Here is an 18667-nt window from a genome sequence, read left to right on the forward strand (position 1 = left end):
TTGGAACACAGTCATACCCATTGATTTATATGTCTTCTATAGCTGCTTTGAGATTCCAGTGACAGAACTATGTAGTTGGGACAGAGATCATATGGCTCCCAGGCTTAAAATATCTGTTCTCTGTCCCTTTACAGGAAAAGTTTGTCCATTCCTGCCCTAAGGCATCCATATACATGATGAAGTAACTTCACGTCTATGCACCAAGGATGGTATTACTAATGTATTGAGAAAATACATTAATGAATTGAGAAAAACACCCACTCAAGGCATTTACCATGCTGCATGGGTCAGATGGCAAAGAGTCATTTAGAGCATATTTACTTCCCTTTCCATTTCTAAGTAGGGTAACCATGATTTATCACCCAAATGAGGATATTTTTGAGAGTGAAAGAGGGCACTATTTATAATCATGCTAGAACGACTGGTGTAAATTGGGCCATCTGGTCACCGTAGTTCTGAGGCACTGCCCAACTGTAAAGTTGACAAGCCCAAAGAACCAGCCTTCCAAAGTCAAAAAGGACTTGCACGGCACCACTGTGGCTTATGCTTTATCTCATCCCACCCTCCCGCCCCCACTGCCTCAGGAGCTGTCCTTGTGGATGACAGCTCTAGTTGAAATGCCACAACGGAAATCTAGAACTTACTTTTTAATTCTTTCTCCAAAAGAAGCGATTTCCTCAAAGATGTTTTGAACAGTTGAAACAAGATCCTGTACCATATAGATTCTTTCGATTAGCCCCCTTTTCTCGGATTCCTAGGAAACATAAAGGCAAGATATAACTGAGTTACTTCATTTCTGTTGTCCTGTTGTAATTATTAGACCATGCAGTAGTAATGTGGTTTTTATTATCAGAGTGACTCTGAGAGATAAATTGCATTTTTCACTATTTGAATATTTACTGACTCCAAAACAAAAACACCAAAATCTCTGCTCACTCATTCCGATGTTCCCATCGGTCGTGTTCAAAACCTCAGTTGTTCCTTCGATATCAGGAGGTGATGGAGGGAAGCCCCATGGAACTCGGGGCTTCATTCCTGAGTTGGCTGCTGCTTCCCTCAGAGAACTCCACAATCCTTTCTATTTGACCGGCCCCAATTTCCTCTTTGCCTTTACAAGGTTTCTGCAAGCTTACTCAACCCTCCCTCATCACAGTCATTCAGAAATATTTGTGGTGGGCAACGATGTGACATATTGGACATCCAGAAAATAGATTTCCTTTTTTTAAAAAATCGTGGTAAAGTATATGTAACAAAAGATTTACCATTTCCACTGATTTTATGTGGAAAATTCAGTGACATAAATGACATCCACAATTACCACTATCCATTTCTAAATGTTTTCATCACCCTTAACAGAATCTCAGTGTCCCTTAAGCAATAACTTTCCCTTAGCCCCTCCCACACACCACTAGTAACCACTAATAAACTTGTGTCTCCACGCATTTGCCTACTCTAGATATTTCATATAAGCGGGATCATATAATATTTGTCTTTTTGTGACTGATTTATTTCCTCGGAGGTCCAATGGCACAGTGGCTAAGAGCTTGGCTGCTAACCAAAAGGTCGGCAGTTTGAATCCACCAGCCACCCACTGCTTGGAAACCCCATGGAGCAGTTCTACTCTGTCTTATAGGGTCACTATGAGTCAGAATTGACTTGATGGCAATTTTTGTTTGTTTTAATTTCACTCAGCAAAATGTTTTCAAGTATCACAACCTCATTTCTCCTTATGGCTGAATAATATTTCATCCTATAGATATATCACTTCTTTTAATCTATTCATCTGTTCATAAACATAGATAATATATTTCTTAGTACTGCCACTTCTTAGTCAACCTCTAAGCCAAAAACCCATTGCCGTTCACAGCGACCCAACAGGACAGAGTAGAACTGCCCCATACAGTTTCTAAGGAGCGCCTGGTAATTCTAACTGCTGATCTTTTAGTTAGCAGTTGTAGCTTTTAACCACTACACCACCAGGGTTTCCTGTCAAACTCTACCACAGTCTTAATCACTGCAGGTCTGACCAGCTCTTCAGTCATCCTTTGGCAACCACCCCTTCACTTACAAATAAAAAACAGACAAACATGCAAAGCTAAAAAATCTCAAAAGAAAAACAAAACCCTTGATTAGTATATACTGAGGGTTGGTTTCCTCTATTTTTCATAATTATCTACAGGGTTGGTTTCCTCTATTTTTCATAATTATCTAGGTCACAGCCAATCAATAACAATGACCCAAACAATAAGTCGTTCAGATGCAGATTTCCACTCGTGTGTTGCACAACCATATTAAATCTCCCAGGAGGGTGGGATATTCTGACCCACTTGCTACGTCCACAAACATTAGATCACTTTTGGCCTGTTCAGAACATTACTATAAAAACATACTCTGATAATATGGATTGTAGTGCATCATAGGAAACACTGCTTTGGTAGGTACATCATGATTATTATCAAGACCACCAAAGAGAACGTGTTTGAATAAAATGAATAATGGCTAATCCAAATCAAACTAAATTGGAAACCAAACAGAAATGACTGGCATTCCTTTTATCCCAGTATTGCTGCCATGAGATGCCCACATATGCCCAGAAACAGAGCAGACAGCTGGAGGCATGCTTCAAAGTAACCGGTTAGTATACTGGTTAGTATACTGCTGGGGGCTGCATCCGATCCAGGTTATTCTCAGTGAGGATACTCAACAATTGATTGGTCTTTCCTTCACGGAATTGGAAGCAAATATAAACACCCTTCCTTCAGCCTACAATTTTGTGAAATGGAATTCAGCTTTCCATACTGAACTTTAAACGTGTTTTACTATGTGAGGTAAAGACTGAATTTAGAAATTATTCAACTGTTAGAGAAAATAAGATTCCCCAAAGAGTGGTGTTTTACACTAATTCTTACATCCTGATGTCATGTTCCAGCTCCTCTACAGACTGTTGTTACTGCGATGTAGCCAGTGTTCCCTCAGCCTCGCGTATCTAAGTCATTGTAGCCACTACACCTAATATATGACATCTGGAACCTCAAACAACAATTTTTTTTTTTTTTAACCTACAACTTTATGTGGGTACGTGGATAAGAATTGTACTACATTGTTGAGCAAACACATCTAATGGGAGAGGACATTCCTATAATACCTTTCTGTGAAACAAAATAAAAAACATATTTCATTTTCATCTTGTATCCTCTCTCCATTAAACCAGACTGATGGCTGGCGTGAAGGAGAACCACCATCCTGTAGTGGTTTCAGGTAGAAGCACCAATATGGTAGAAACTTGTTGCTGATGAGTTGATTCCAACACATAGCAGTCCTACAGAACAATGTAGAACTACCCCATAAGGTTTCCAAGGAGCAGCTGGTGGATTCGAACTACCGGCCTTTTGGTTAGCAGCCGAGTTCTTAATCACTGAGCCACCAGGGTTCCAATATGGCAGAAGTGCCCTGAATTACAAACTTCCCTTTTGTGTCTGCCCTTGTTACCTTATGCAGCTACTTGGTTGAAAGAGACCAAAGAGAAGGGCAGAGGCTAGGTGCACCATTTCTACCCCTCACCAATGAAGGGTGCTGGGATGGCTTGAGAAACATCTTGCCATGTGCTCTGTACTTCTCTAGCCTAGCAACCATTCTGTCCATAAGGAGAAGTCGGGTTTATTGTTTCCTCTTTCACAACATCAAACTTGCCTGTCATTTTTACTTCTTCACCCTATTTTTAAATCCCTTATTTCCTTTGCCCTCTTGTTGACTCTAATTCTTCAGGCAGTTTGTGTTAAAAATTAGATATGCTGCCAGCTCGACCTAATTCATCCTCTGTTATCTACTGGTGTCTGCTAATGGGACACAATGGTGAAAACCCATCTGTGTGCCACATAAGTATTCATGTTCATAAGGAGGCATTTGAAAGCATGGGGTAATTTGACCCAAAGGGCAAAAAGTGGCTTCCTTTTTTTAGCTACATATGAAAAAATAGATTGGGTCAAAACAATTTCTTGGAAAATGACTCCAATTTCTATGTAGCTCAATTTCATTAAAACTTCCTATTTCAGCTGACAGATTTTTTTCTACCAGGAAACACCCAACTACTTATGGTCTGGTTGTAAAGAAAGCATGAGTTAGTATACTAACTTAATAAAAGATCCTCACAAAGTCCTTTAGATTTGTAACGAATTCGATGTCTTAGTTTAAGCATTTCAATATTCAAAAACTAGGCTACAGAGTCCCATTATATCTAGAGTGAAAGGATAATTTATCATCCAAACTAGTACACTTTAAGAGTGAAAGTATTTAGAATCATATCATTTAAAAAACACTTCTTTATCAATTGACAGATTGTTTTCTAGACTGGTAGACCCACAAAATTATTTTTATTTTCACAAATAGTTGCAAGTAAAAACAAAATATATCTATGCATTAAAAATAAGTTTGCTCAGGCTGATTATGTGACTATTTTAAGTGATATATGCACAATAATTATTCACGGTGCATCATCATATGTTTTAATCGGTTTCATAGTTGTATCTGACTATAATCTCACATCATACTTTTCCAAAGAACGTAGTTTTTAAAAGTCATCTTTTCATTTCTAATATTTTCATAAAATTATTTTTAATCTTTAGATTTGTACTTAATGGTTATTAAATTGACATTTTCAAATGACTCTTCACTATAGACCATAATTTTAATTTAATTTAATATACAGACACTGAGGTATGTTGAAAACTTACAATGAACTTGTGATATATGGAGAATATTCTCAAATTTATTTTTTAATGTTGAAGTCTGTACACATACCAGCCCAAATATTTCCCAAGACACTGTATTTCTTCATATGAACTTTTTCTGGCAAATACTTTCTCAAGACGAAATTTCAGATAAGCTGTCTCTATCATTATTTTGTAGGTTTAGTCAATTTGTTTGTTGTTGTTGCTTGTCTTCGAATTGGCTCCAACTCACCGTGACCTTATGTATAATAGAACAAAATGTTGCCCGGTCCTGTGCCATCTTCATGATTGTTGGTATGTTTGAGTTTGTTGTTGCAGCTATGTGTAAATCCATCTCATTGAGGGTTTCTTTCATTTTCATTGATCCTCTACCTTACCAACCATGACATCCTTTTTCTAGCAATTGATCTTTCCTGATAATATGTCCCAAGTAAATGAGTTGAAGGCTTACCATTATCACTTTTAAGGAACATTTTGGTTGTATTTCTTCAGTGACTAATTTGTTCATTTTTCTGGCAGTCCATGGTATACTCAATATTCTTCGCCAGCACCACGGTTCAAATACGCCAATTTTTCTGTCTTCCTTTTTCATTATCCAACTTTCGAATGCATATGAGGTAAATGAAAAGATCACGTCTTGGATCAGAAGCACATTAGTCATCAAAGTGACTTTAATGAGGTCTTCTACAGCAGATTGGCCCAGTTCAATACATTGTTTGATTTACTGACTGCTGCTTCCATGGAAGTTTAGTGTGTATCCAAGTAGAATTAAATCATTGACAACTTTAATTCCTTTTCCATTTATACTAATGTTGTTTATCAGCCCAGTTCCGATGATTTTCAGTTTCTTCTCATTGAGGTTTAATCCATATTGAAGTCTGTAGCCTTTGACCTTCATCAGTAAGAGTTTCAAATCACCTTTATTTTCTGCAAGCAAGGTTGTGGCATCTGCATATAGCAGGCTGTTAATAAAATTTTGATGCTGAAAAATCACTATTTATAGGATATATATTTATTCTATTAAAATATAGGCTCTCTATCAAAGATTTTTCTCACAAATAGAGATAATCAGAATCATAACTTAGAGTTAAAAAACTGAATCATGTACATGTTTGACCTCATAGTTTACTTTTTCAGCATATTCCTTAATTTTGTAGAGAGAAAAATTCAATGTCTTCTTTTTGGCAGCTTTTTAAAAAATTCATTTCAAATCACTAGAATTGGCAATGATATCAGATGGATCCTGGCTGAAAGCAGAGAATACCAGAAAGATGTTTACCTGCATTTTACTGACTATGCAAATGCCTTCAACTGTGTGGATAATAACAAATTATGGATAACACTGTGAAGAATGGGAATTCCACAACACTTAATTGTGCTCATGAGGAACCTGTACATAAGTCAAGAGGCAGGCATTCAAACAGAACAAGGGGAAAGATACTGCATGGTTTCAAGTCAGAAAAGGTGTGTGTCAGGGTTGTATCCTTTCACCACACCTATTCAATCCGTATGCTGAACAAATAATACAAGAAGCTGGACTTTATGGAGAAGAACAGGGCATCAAGATTGGAGGAAGATTCGTTAACAACCTGTGTTATGCAGATGACACAACCTTGCTTGCTGAAAGTGAAGAGGACTTGAAGCACTTACTGATGAAGATCAAAGACCACAGCCTTCAGTACGGATTACATCTCAACATAAAGAAAACAAATATCCTCATAACTGGACCAATACGTAACATCATGACAAATGGATAAAAGATTGAAGTTGTCAAGGATTTCATTTTACTTGGATCCACAATCAACACTCATGGAAGCAGCAGTCAAGAAATCAAAAGACACATTGCATTGGACAAATCCGTGGCAAAAGACCTCTTAAATTGTTCAGAAGCAAAGACGTCACTTTGAAGACTAAGATGCCCCTGGCCCAAGGCATGGTATTTTCAACAGCCTCACATTCATGCGAAAGCTGGAAGATGAATAAAAAAAAGACCAAAGAAGAATTGACCCTTTTGAGTTGTGGTGTTGGTGAGAACATTGAAAATACCCTGAACTTCTAAAAGAAGGGAAAAATCTGTCTTGGAAGAAGAGCAGCCAGAATGCTCCTTAGGAGCAAGGATGACGAGGCTATGTCTCACATACTTTGGACATGTTATCAGAAGGGATCAGTCCCTAGAGAAGGACATCATGCCTGGTAAAGTAGAGGGTCAGCGAAAAAGAGGAAGACCCTCAATGAGATGGACTGACACAGTGGCTACAACAATGGGCTTAAGCATACAAAGATTGTGAGGATGGTGTAGGACCAGGTAGTGTTTCTTCTGTTGTACATAGGGTTGCTATGAGTTGGAACCAATGCGACGGCATCTAACAACAACAGCAGCAAGATGCACTAATAACAGTACTTGGCACTTGAGTCATTGAAGAATTTGATTAAAAATTTCTAACTGATTGTGGCTAAAATGCAAAAAGAATTTACAGTTTTGTTTTTTTTTTTTTTCCTTCACAAAAGGGTTCAATAGCATTGTGGACGTTTAGGTTGACTGAGCGTTTTTCAAAGGTGCAAACATTTCTAAAATTACACTGATGACAGGCAGCCAAAAAAAAAAAAAACTGCATACTACTGTGGTGGTGTATATTTTTATATTTAACATGACTTTGCTACAAAAATGTTACTGTTATCTCAACTCTAAACATATATTTATAAATATGGGCAGTGCAACTTCTAATTCAACTGCTGAAGCATCATTACTTATTTGGATGCGGTTTTGGAATAACGTGAGCACTATGGCCAATTCCAAGTACATTTCTGCCTCATAGATGCCTTCATTTTCCAAGAATGTTTTTATATTATCATTAAAAATTAAATAATCCTCTATGGTTGCTAACCAAAAGGTCGGCAGTTCAAATCCACCAGGTGCTCCTTGGAAAACCTATGTGGCAGCTCTGTCCTTTAGGGTGCTATGAGTTGGAATCGACTGGACAGCAATGGGTTTGGTTTTTGGTAATCCTAAAAGTTTAAACTGAATATACAATAGCATTCCCAATGTTTCCTCCTTTGCAAAGTTAATTTCTGAAAGCTTTATGTTGATTCTGTGTATTAGATTAAAAAAATCAAATCGATTCCAGGATTAACTTAAAATTTGATATTCTACATGAATCATTTGACAACATACAGATAAGGCTGATATCATTCTTCCCAAGATTCTTCCTCTGCTACTGAAGTCAACGTATTAACAGCTACTTTGTGATTTTTCATGCATGTACAATGAAAACACAGAGTGGAAAACAAGATAAATTAATGTGGAAGAATAGTCATTTGATCTAAATGAAAAGTCATGCTTCAAAGAGAGAGATGTAAACACACTTTTTCAGTGGTGTGCGTCAAATCATGTTTTCTGGCCCAGTCTTCTTAAAATAACCACTAACTGTTGAAGTAGCTAGTAAGGCTTCCTCAGCAGATTTGCACCCTAGGTTTCCATGTCTCAGTGAGATCTCCCCCACCCCTGGGGTGGATGGGAATGTGAACAAACATGTACAAGTTACATGTCAATCAACAATTATCTTGAGAAATGAACTGTGAGATTATTCACTAAACATCTACTTTCTGTATATTTTTATTATTTATATATTCCTGCCAGAAAAGTCTGTTACAAAATAAAAAATCATTATAAAAAAAAATTTTTTAAAAGCATTATCAAACACCAAAATAAACAGGTGAAGATTTACTCAATACAATGAGTGACGTAAACCATTCTAACAAACATTTTTGCATATGTCTCCACCCCATCCTTGGAATCTCTGCAGGAGGCAACTGCTATCCAGATATGAGAGGGAAGCTATGCACCTGAGGGCAGGTATCTTAATGATTAGTGGTAAATGTAGTTTCTGTTTTCTGAATGGTTTTTATAACCCTGGAGAATGTCCTTGCGTGTTCTGGAAGACATGCTAGCCTCTACACTATAAGAAGACGCTATTTACATTTATATTTCATAGTTTAGAGGGTATCATTAATATCTTCCATAACCCTTCTGTTCTGCTATGCCCAGCTTACAGTGGTGGACTGCAAACTGCTTTAACTAACCGTGTGTTCTCAGCACCAACAACTTTGGTGGGCACATCATCAGTGCTAATGTAGTACTTGCTCCATGGAGGAAGGAGTGGATGCAGAGAAAGAGTAGGGTATCAAGTTTAATATAACAGCGCAACCAAAGGATTATTTATATCAGCTAGGGAAAGAAGCAAGTGCTTAGAGTTTGAGAGAAGATTCCAGGTCTCAATAAATCTGTATAATGGCTGAAAAGCCCAGCGTAAACTCCAAGGCTTTTGTGAAGCCTTTTCTTAAGGAAGACATCCCACACTGACTACTGGCTTTGTTTCCTTGGTTTGCATTAAATGTCTATCCATTTAATCATTCTAACAGCAATTGTTCTTTTCACTGTATGCACCATGCATTTTACCTCTTAAAATAATATACTACTGCTTTCATGGGCCTTTTGTTTTTAATAATACCCACCATATATTAAAGCATGTAATATACCAATGGATATATTACATATCCTTCTAAAAATCAAAACAGACTCAGTGTTACCTGCGTTTATAGGAAACTGGTGTCCAAACAGGTTAAGTGATTTGTCTATGTTCACATAAAAAATGGCAAAAATATTAGCAGACTCCAACGAACAAGCTGGTGCCCTTTTCCATTCCAAGAAGCCCTGTAAGTTTCTAGTCTACATTTCATATTTGTTCTTTCTGCCACTCGCTTTTTGGTCTTTATGGGTCTTTCTACTTACCCACATAATATACAATTTTGAGATACCCTGTTCAGTCATATAATTCTACCTACTGTTCCTTTCCTGGAGCCCTGGTGGTGCAGTGGTTAAGGGCTTGGCTGCGAACCAAAAGGTCGGCAGTTTGAATCCACCAGCCGCTCCTCTGACACTCTGAGGCAGTTCTACTCTGTCCTGTAGGGTTGCTATGAGTTGGAATCGGCTTGACGGCAATGGGTTTGGCTTTTGGTTTGGTTCCTTTTCAGTATTATTTTACCCAATTTTTATTAGGGCTTTTGAAAATATTTGGTGAAAGACATTTCTTTCTATTTTTATTTAAGAGCTGGGGTGAACAGGAATTGTTTGCATAAATAGATCAAAAGTTACAAACAACAGGAATAACAAATCTCTTTTAAGATGCATCAAAATCCATACGCCTATGGAGAATCACAGAGAACTCCATACAACACTGGTCTTGCCATCTACTAGCTCTGTGATGATGGCAAGTTACTTCACCTCTCTGAGTCCCAATGTCTTATATGGAAAATGGAGACCATAAGCTCTACCCTAGCTGGAGTGTTGAAAATTAAATATTACAGCTTGTATAAAGCACGGCACTCTCTAGCTGCTTCAGGAATATAAGTTCCCTTGTCTTCCATAAAGCAGAGAGACAACAAAATGAATAACCTTTTGTCTAACTGAAAGAATACTGGGGTTCATTTAAGTTTCAAAAGAAATGATCTTCCAGAACAAGTCCGCTCATGTTGCCCTGAGTTGTGGAAAGATCAGCTGGCTGTTCTGTCTGCATCACGCTGGCTTTATTTACACATTTCAGATTGAACCAGGAAATGTGGTAATAACACAGTTTAGCAAACACAACTTTATATCTGCTGTTCCTACCAAGCTGGCTAGGAAGAGTAACATTGATTCATTCACAAAGAGGATTCTTATCACATGTGCTCACATTGTTACTTAACATGAGAGGCTTCCAATTGACAGAAGGAAACATGTAGTCCAAAGAGTGATGGCCATAGGCATAATGGAATCAATGAACAAGATAATTGTGGGAAGATACACATGTTTACAGTCCTATAGTTGGAAAAGAATGGGTATCACTTCTCATTAAAAACTGAAACAAATGCAGAGCCGTACATGTAATTCACATGATTCAGGGTCTACATTACGAGCAGGCATGCATCATCATACAAAAGAAAAAATGAAAGTGGGGGAGTTTTTCGGATCCAGAATTCAAAGTGCATGAGAACCCTGTTTCATGACAGGCTTTGGAGAAAGAGTGGCCCTCACGGGGAGAAAGATAACCACAAGCTCCAAGTTCGTAACGTAAAAATATATATTAACATGTAAGGATGCATGCAAGATCACAGTTTTTTCATTATTCATTTGTTTACGAAATGTCAGCAGAATTGAGTCTTTTGGTTAAGTTTTGTAAGCAGCTGGATTAAGAACAGACAACATCCCTGTTTTTGCCATATGATAATTCTTTCTTCAAAACTACACAGTACAACCAAAAACCAAACAGGAGGTCAGTGTCTCCTTCTTCGTACTGCCTTCCTCACCTGTCTGGTGACTGGGGCATTGCAGGTGCAACAAGCTAACTAGCCTCGACCCTCTGGGAGAGAATTAACACCATCAAAATGAATTTACAACCTCGAGAATTCCTTAAATAATCAGTAGGTTACTTTAGATCTTTCCTGTATGATCTGATTAAAGAAAACAAACTAAAAAGACCTCATTTCTCTATAAATTACCTAAGCAAAATAAGAGAGATTGTCCTGAAAGTTGAGCACATCAGAAAAAATCCTTTTGCCATGCTTAAATATTAGGTAGCGTTTGTCACAGAATGTACAGTCCCCAAAGGGAATCAGTACAAAATGTCTCACTCAAGCTCCTTTCAGGGATTTCAGCCCTCTCGACCAAAGAGACAAGAAAACTAACCGTAGACTTTCAACAAGAATGTCTGGTTTCTCTTTCATCTCACTGAATATCACGAGTCTGCAAGTCGAAAACTTGAAGAATTATAAACATCAGAAATCTGAGTGACATTTAGCACACACATACACACACAAACCTCTCAGCATCTGTCATAACAAAGAAAAATAAGTCATATTTTTGATATAGGAGATTCAAAATCGTTCCTCGGGAATCCTGGCTTTGAGCACGGGGAACTGTCTTTAGGACTTCTTCCTGTAAGATGTGTTGCAGGCGCACACATGCATGTACACACACACACGCACACACAAAGTCAATTCTATGGAGCATGCTATTAAAATGGGGAAAAATCCTGTACATTTTTAGGAGAGTACTTCCCTCGCCAGGAGTACTGTTGCTTTGGGAAGTGAACATAAAGGAGAGGGTTTGGATTTTGAATCAATACTATCTCTCAGTGGATTTACACTGTTCTAGCTTCCTGTCGGTTATATAAGGTGCTGACATGCTGCAATGGCAATGGTATTTACCAACACAGTTTTTGGTTTACACGAGGTATCAAATCTGATATCAAACAGGAGGCCTGAAAAATAAAAGGAATCGACAACAATACAAGGGAGCTTCTGCTAAAACACAATTGAAACGTTGGAGCTCCTCTTAATGCCTGGGAAGACTGATTAATGAACAGAATGTCTTGCCACCACAAGGTAGGCAGGGCTAAGGGTTTTCGATAACACTTGTACATAAATAAACAATGAACCCCCATTGTTGCTGATTTAGCTGTATATATTCTTTATATTTCTCCGGTGTGGGGTTGGGTTGGTAGGGGGTGGGGGTTTATCAAGGGATGCAACAGGTGACTCCCATTACCTTAAGACTTAATCCAAGCTTCTGCTACTTTTAGCAAAGCTGAGTTCACTCAAACATTTCCTCCTCACATACCCAACACAGTGTCCATGTCTTGATTAAAGTACCAATTCCACTGCACCATAAGTGTCTCACTATTTTACTATGAGGCCTTGTTTAAGTTTGTATTCTTGTACCCATAGACTCTCCAATACAAAGTAAACACTCCATAAATGTTGCCAGTAATAAACCCACCCAAACCCAATGCCAGTAATAATGTGGGAAAATACACAAAGTAATGACATGTGCCCTTCATGGTTAATAATAAATAGCATCTAAGCCAAAAGGACTAGGACTGGGTTTCAGTGTTGGTACCATCCTGGCTGAGATATTTCACTATGTTATTTAATTTTGCTTAACCCTGGTTTGCTCATTTGCAGATGGGGAAAAGAATATCAAATTTAATGATTTGTTGAAAGTACTGAATGAACTAATATAAAAGCAGACTTCAAATTGTAAACACTCTACAAATATTAATACTGTATCATTATAAATCTAATTCTTTCAGTAGTTCTTTCTCAAATGGTCTTATTTTAAAATATCAGCCTGTTAAAACCAGTAGAGTCGATTCCGATTCATGGCAACCTTGTTTCGATTATTTTTTTATCTAAATGGTGACTTTTCCCTTGAAGAAAACAAAAATGGTGTTCCCATCTGTCTACCCGCTATCTTATGTATTTAAATAATCAATGGATACATGGGACTCAGAGTGGACCACATTGAAATAGAGGGATTTCATTAGGAGAGACAAGAAATAGAGGGATTTCATTAGGAGAGACAAGATAACACCTACTAGCCTCAAAAAACAAAACAAAACAAAAAAACGGCTTGTGGAACACTGGGATAATATGTCCAGAGTACAAGGTGTGTATCAGTGTGGCATAATGATTTTAAGCAATGGGAACTCAAATACCTAGATGCAGTATTCTATTAGTACACATTAGCTAATGGAAGAATAGATGATTAATCTAATTTATAGCCTGGTATTTTTTTATGGAGTTGCTGGGTGCTGCAAACGATTACCGTTGGGCTGCTAACTGAAAGGCTGGAGGTCCAAGTTCACTCAGAGTCACCTCGGAAAAAAAGGCCTGGCAATCTACTTCTGAAAAATTAGCCACTGAAAATCCTATGGAGCACAGTTCTACTCTGACACATTCGGGGTTGCCATGAGTCTGAATCATTTTTTTTTTTTTTTAATAGTCTGGTGTTATGGATTGAGTTCTGTCCCCAAAATGTGTGTCAACTTGGCTAGGCCATGATTTTCAGTATTGTGTGCCTGTCTACCGTTTTGCCATATGATGTGATTTTCCTATGTGTTATTAATCCTACCTCTATAATGTTAATGAGGCAGGATGAGAGGCAGTTATATGAATGAGGCAGGATTCAATCTACATGGTTAGGCTGTATCTTGAGTCAATCTCTTTTGAGCTATAGAAGAGAGAAGTGGGCAGAGAGATGGGGATCTCCTATCACAAAAAATGAAGAACCAGGAGGGGTGCACATCCCAGAGTCCCTGCACTGAGAAGCTTCTAGACCAGGGAAAGATTGATGACAAGGACCTTCCTCCAGGGCAGACAAGAGAGAAAAAGCTTTCCCCTGGATCTGACATCCTGAATTCTGACTTCAAGCCTCCTCAAACCCCAAAAACCCAGTGCCATCGATTCGATTCCGACTCATAGCGAACCTATAGGACAGAGTAGAACTGCCCCATAGAGTTTCCAAGGAGCGCCTGGTGGATTCGAACTGCTGACCCTCTGGTTAGCATCCGTAGCACTTAACCACTACACCAACAGGTTTTCCTCAAGCCTCCTAGACTGTGAGGAAATAAATTTCTCTTTGTTAAAGCCATCCACCTGTGGTATTTCTGTTATAGCAGCACTAGATAACTAAAATACCTGGTATATCATATTTTACAATATCTGGAAGTAGCATAACAAGTATAATCTTACAGTAGAAATTGCAAAGATCTAAGAGTACTAGTGGAATCCCTGGTGGCGTAGTGGTTAAGTGCTATGGCTGCTAACCAAGAGGTCGGCAGTTCAAATCTGCCAGGCGCTCCTTGGAAACTCTATGGGGCAGTTCTACTCTGTCCTATGGGGTCGTTATGAGTCGGAATCGACTCTACGGCAGTGGGTTAAGAGTACTAGTAATACTGGTGAACCTGATCAGAAGTAGTATGTTCTGAAGAATGCTCCAGGTGGCCAGATTAACATTTCTGAGTTATTTCTCAAAACTAAAACATTTTTAAAAAAAGAGGTCTGATTTTTTTAATAGAAAATTTGAGGAATTTGTGTATCCATGAAAGGAAATGGGGAAGGCAACCCCTTCTCATTCAAAACATGCATAAACTGATAATTAAGAATTGGCTGGAATCCACTTTACTTTTAAAGTCTTGAAAGTAAGATGGTATGCTAGACATGTTAGCAATCAAATCAATTCATCACTAAAATTCATATTAAATCAAATTAAGGGTAGTTAAATTGGATTTACCATTTACTTTTATTCCCTTGAAAATTATCCATAAATAGGCTCTCTACAATATGTGTTGTACACAGGTTATATATGCCCTGAAAACCGTGTGTGTACACAATTGTTAATCTTTCAAACATATTCTTTGGCTTTTTACTTTTTTAAAAAATACCACACTTCGCATCTTTTAAAGTAGCACTGCTTACACAGTGGTTCAGAAAAATCATGAATCAAACCGATTTGCTGTATTGTGCACATTCTTAGAGGAGCCCTAGTGGTGCAGTGATTAAGCACTCAGCTGCTAACTGAAAGGTCAGCAGTTCGAACCCACCAGCTGCTCCACTGGAGAACGATGTGGCGGTCTGCTTCCGTAAAGATTACAGCTTTGGAAACCCTATGGGACAGATCTGTCCTCTGTCCTACAAGGTCGCTATGGGTCGGAATCGCCTGAAAGGCAGTGGGTTATGGAAATTCTTAAGAAGGCACAATAAAATCATAAGTCAAACTACTCTCACTATTGGATTGTAAGAAGACTTCTTCCCAGGACAACAATCTTCCCTGGTTGAGATACTATAGGTCATCTTCTTTCTCTGGAACAAGAAAACATAGGGAATGAGACATACATACCTACCATTTCCTCTAAAGGACTACACAGATTAATTTGCACCAAGAACTCTTTCTAAACAGATATGCCGCCTGTTTTTACCTCTAAGAAGACTCTGCCTGGGTAATGATGAGTGGACTCATCAGTTTGGAGGAAGAAAATAATTTTAAACACTGAAATTGATGACTTAAAATGTACTTAAATTTTAATGAGGCCATCCTAATTTGTGAACGTAGGATATATACATGTTATTATTCATTTGCATTCTTTCATTATAAAACGTCCCTCAACCAATCAAACAAAAATGTATTAGATGTGTTTCTTGTTTTCTTAAGGGAAAATACCTATATTTTTCATCCATAATTGATTTGAAATGGTGATTTTTTTTTTCCCCCAAGAGCGGTCAAACAATTAAAAAACCTAAACGATGACCTTGAAAGAATAGGTTATTCAAGCCCTATTTCTGATAGCTGAGTTTAAAAAAAAGACCTAAAGCAAAACAAACAAACAGAAAACAATCCCACAACCCAGGCCTTAGTGTGCAGTTTCTTTCTGACAGCAATAAGCAGCTTTTTTTTTTTTTTTTTTTTAATAAGATGCCCTTATTATTCCTTCTTCTTGATGTTAATAGTAAATGCCGAAATATTCTATGTAAGTGATCGTTGGGCTGGAAAAAGAAAGAAACTCGAATGCAAGTATTTATACCTTCAGCAATGAAAACAAGATATTATTGTCTCGCCTGACCTTTCCTAAGTATGGGGGTACAGCATTTTACACAATAGTTTCTTGGTTCATGCTTCAATTACTGACCTTTACTGTGTAGAAAATTAATGCAATTTTCATTGTAATCCATCCGTACAAACAAGGTCCTCACGGAAGGATTCCACATATGGAATCTAATACAAATAGGAAATGTCAACTGATTGCTGTTGGCTGAACTTAGCCATTATCTGTTTGTTCTGGGGTCTCTAGCAAAGTATACTTGTAACAAGCAATTTCTTACATGGGCCATCAGGCATAAGAAAGGAGTTTTCTCTCTTCAAAGTTTAGTTTGTAGGTTTAGTTTCCTCAAAGCCTCCCCCTCATAAAAAAAAAAATAAACTAGTTACCTGAAAGCTCTTTGCTGTAACTAAAAGCCCACAAAAGAAAAGAAGGCAAAATTGTGAAGCCTAGCTTGGTTTCTAATACAGGTCGCTAGCACGTACTCTTAACAATGAGGAGAAGCAAGAGGCTACAGTGATGTCATTTTACAACAATCCCTGTTCCCGACAATAAAAGGATGACAGACCCCAGGCGGCATCCTGGACTGTGCATCGGAGACAGGCAGAATATGGGAACGCATTCGTCTCCTGAGGAAGTTGTGCCAAGGGGCCCAGCATGCTTTCATCTTCCACGGCTGACCATGACGGTATTTGGTGGGAAGAGGAGCTGGCAATTAAGGAGTGTCATTTTCAAGATGGATAGCTTAGGTAGAAACGAGTTTCTCTCCTCTTCTGGTTTTGAGCTAAACGGCTGTGTGTTTATAATTTGTAAACAGTTCATCTCTCATCGGCTGTGTTACGATTCCCAGAAGCCTGGTCTGTCATGTCTAACATGCACCAGAAGCCAGAAGGGCTCAGTGGGCAAGACCTTTGATACAGGACACTATGGATGGGAGTTTCCCAGTGATTGTGTGTCCAGGGCTATGACAAGCCCAACAATTGTGGAGGCCGCTATACAGGCAAAAGAAATTATGTATTGTAATATATAGATGGATGTGTACTCAAACAGTTTTAAAGTTGCTATTATTTTACTCGACCACAAAATCCTGCTTTCTTTCAAATGTCTTAGAGAAGCGAGAGTGGAAAGATACAAACAACGGCTGAAAAGTGTGCCTGTCGGTTTGTCGTACTGTGGTGGCTTGAGTGCTGCTGTGACGCTATGCCAATGGTATTTCAAATACCAGCAGGGCCACCCATGGTGGACACGTTTCAGTGGAGTCTCCAGGCTAAGCCTGACTAGGAAGACAGGCCTGGTTATCAAAATTGAGCCAATGAAAACATTATGGATCACAGTGGAAAATTGTCAAGCTCTCTCTTTAGACATGACACCAAAAGGGATCAATCGCTGGGTGAGGAAATCATGTTTGGTGAAGTGTAGAGGTCCAGTGGGGGCGAGGGAGACCCTCAGAGAGATGCATTGGTGCAACTGCCACGAGGATGGTCTCAAACATGTTGGCGATCATGAGGAAGATGAAGGATCAGGCAACACCTTGTTCTGTTTACATTAGATCGCCATGAGTCAGACTCAGGTATTTCTGTCTATGTGTCTAATACAAAGTGGATATGTGCTCAAGAAACTTTAAAGTTGCTATTATTTTACTCAGACACAAAATCCCTCTACTTCACTCACTCTTAGAGGAATAAAGATAAGGACAAGGACTGAAAAGTGTGCTTGTCTCCTCTAATAATAGAAGGATTATGACAAGCAGATGAGGCATACATAAAAAAAAAAATACATAGAGGTCAACATTTCATTTCAGACATTCCTCCAGAAGATTTCACAGAGACACAAAGTTGAGGAAGCAAAACTATCATGGTTATACGCTGGCTATTAAAAGGCCTCATTAAAATACTCAGATAAAGCTATTACAAGAAAGAAACTGTCCTGGAGGGAACAAGGGCAGCCTAGCGCCACCCTCAGGTGTTAACATGGGGCAGGCTGACGGAACTGTTGTGTTTGCAGCCATGTTTGGATGACAGCAACAGTCCCAAGGCTCATCTCTGTAGATTTCTGTGGCTCCCCCTCTTTGCTTAGTCCTCCTTTCCCAAAAAGGTTTGAAGCACAGCCCAAATGGCTCTACTTTCAGACCCCCAGGCAGCTCTTGGGGCATCTCAGAAGACTGGACCTTGAAAACCACTGGTCCCCACTTTATGGCCTGATGTTGTCACTTGCCAGCCACCAAACACCATGTTTTCATTTACTGCCTTCTTGTTGAATGCTGTCCTTTAACAGATGGGCAAAGATACATCACCACAAGGACCCCAAAAGGGCAGGTGGTGTCCTCTTCCACAGAGGGCTCTATAAAGAGGCTTGGCCAAACAGAGAAACCTTCCTCACTTGTAAGCGTTGGGTTATAAAAATTGAGAATGTTGCCTAGTCTAAGTTGAAAATAATTTCATTTTTCTTGGGTGAAGCATCCTATCGAGCACTTTTGTTGTTGCTATTAGCTGCCATCGAGTCGATCATCACTCATGGCGACCCCCTGTG

The 18667-nt window shown here is 38.6% G+C and overlaps 1 protein-coding gene across 9 annotated transcripts in view; it reads right to left on the reverse strand.

The window, feature by feature from the left end:
* Positions 1–18667, reverse strand: part of MCTP2 (multiple C2 and transmembrane domain containing 2) — a 312542-nt gene that overhangs the window by 23784 nt on the left and 270091 nt on the right. For 6 of the 9 annotated variants that reach the window (XM_023553059.2, XM_064267069.1, XM_023553054.2 and 3 more), the window contains 2 exons: positions 15330–15404; positions 645–754 (listed from right to left, as the gene is read on the reverse strand). In XM_023553059.2, coding sequence (XP_023408827.2) covers positions 645–754; positions 15330–15404 — 185 coding nt within the window. Of the gene's footprint in view, positions 1–644; positions 755–15329; positions 15405–18667 lie in introns of those variants that run through there. The other 3 variants (XM_003413793.4, XR_010317359.1, XR_010317360.1) reach the window with 3 other exon arrangements.

Source organism: Loxodonta africana, chromosome 13, assembly GCF_030014295.1.
Source record: "Loxodonta africana isolate mLoxAfr1 chromosome 13, mLoxAfr1.hap2, whole genome shotgun sequence".
In the NCBI taxonomy this organism is placed as follows: domain Eukaryota; kingdom Metazoa; phylum Chordata; class Mammalia; order Proboscidea; family Elephantidae; genus Loxodonta; species Loxodonta africana.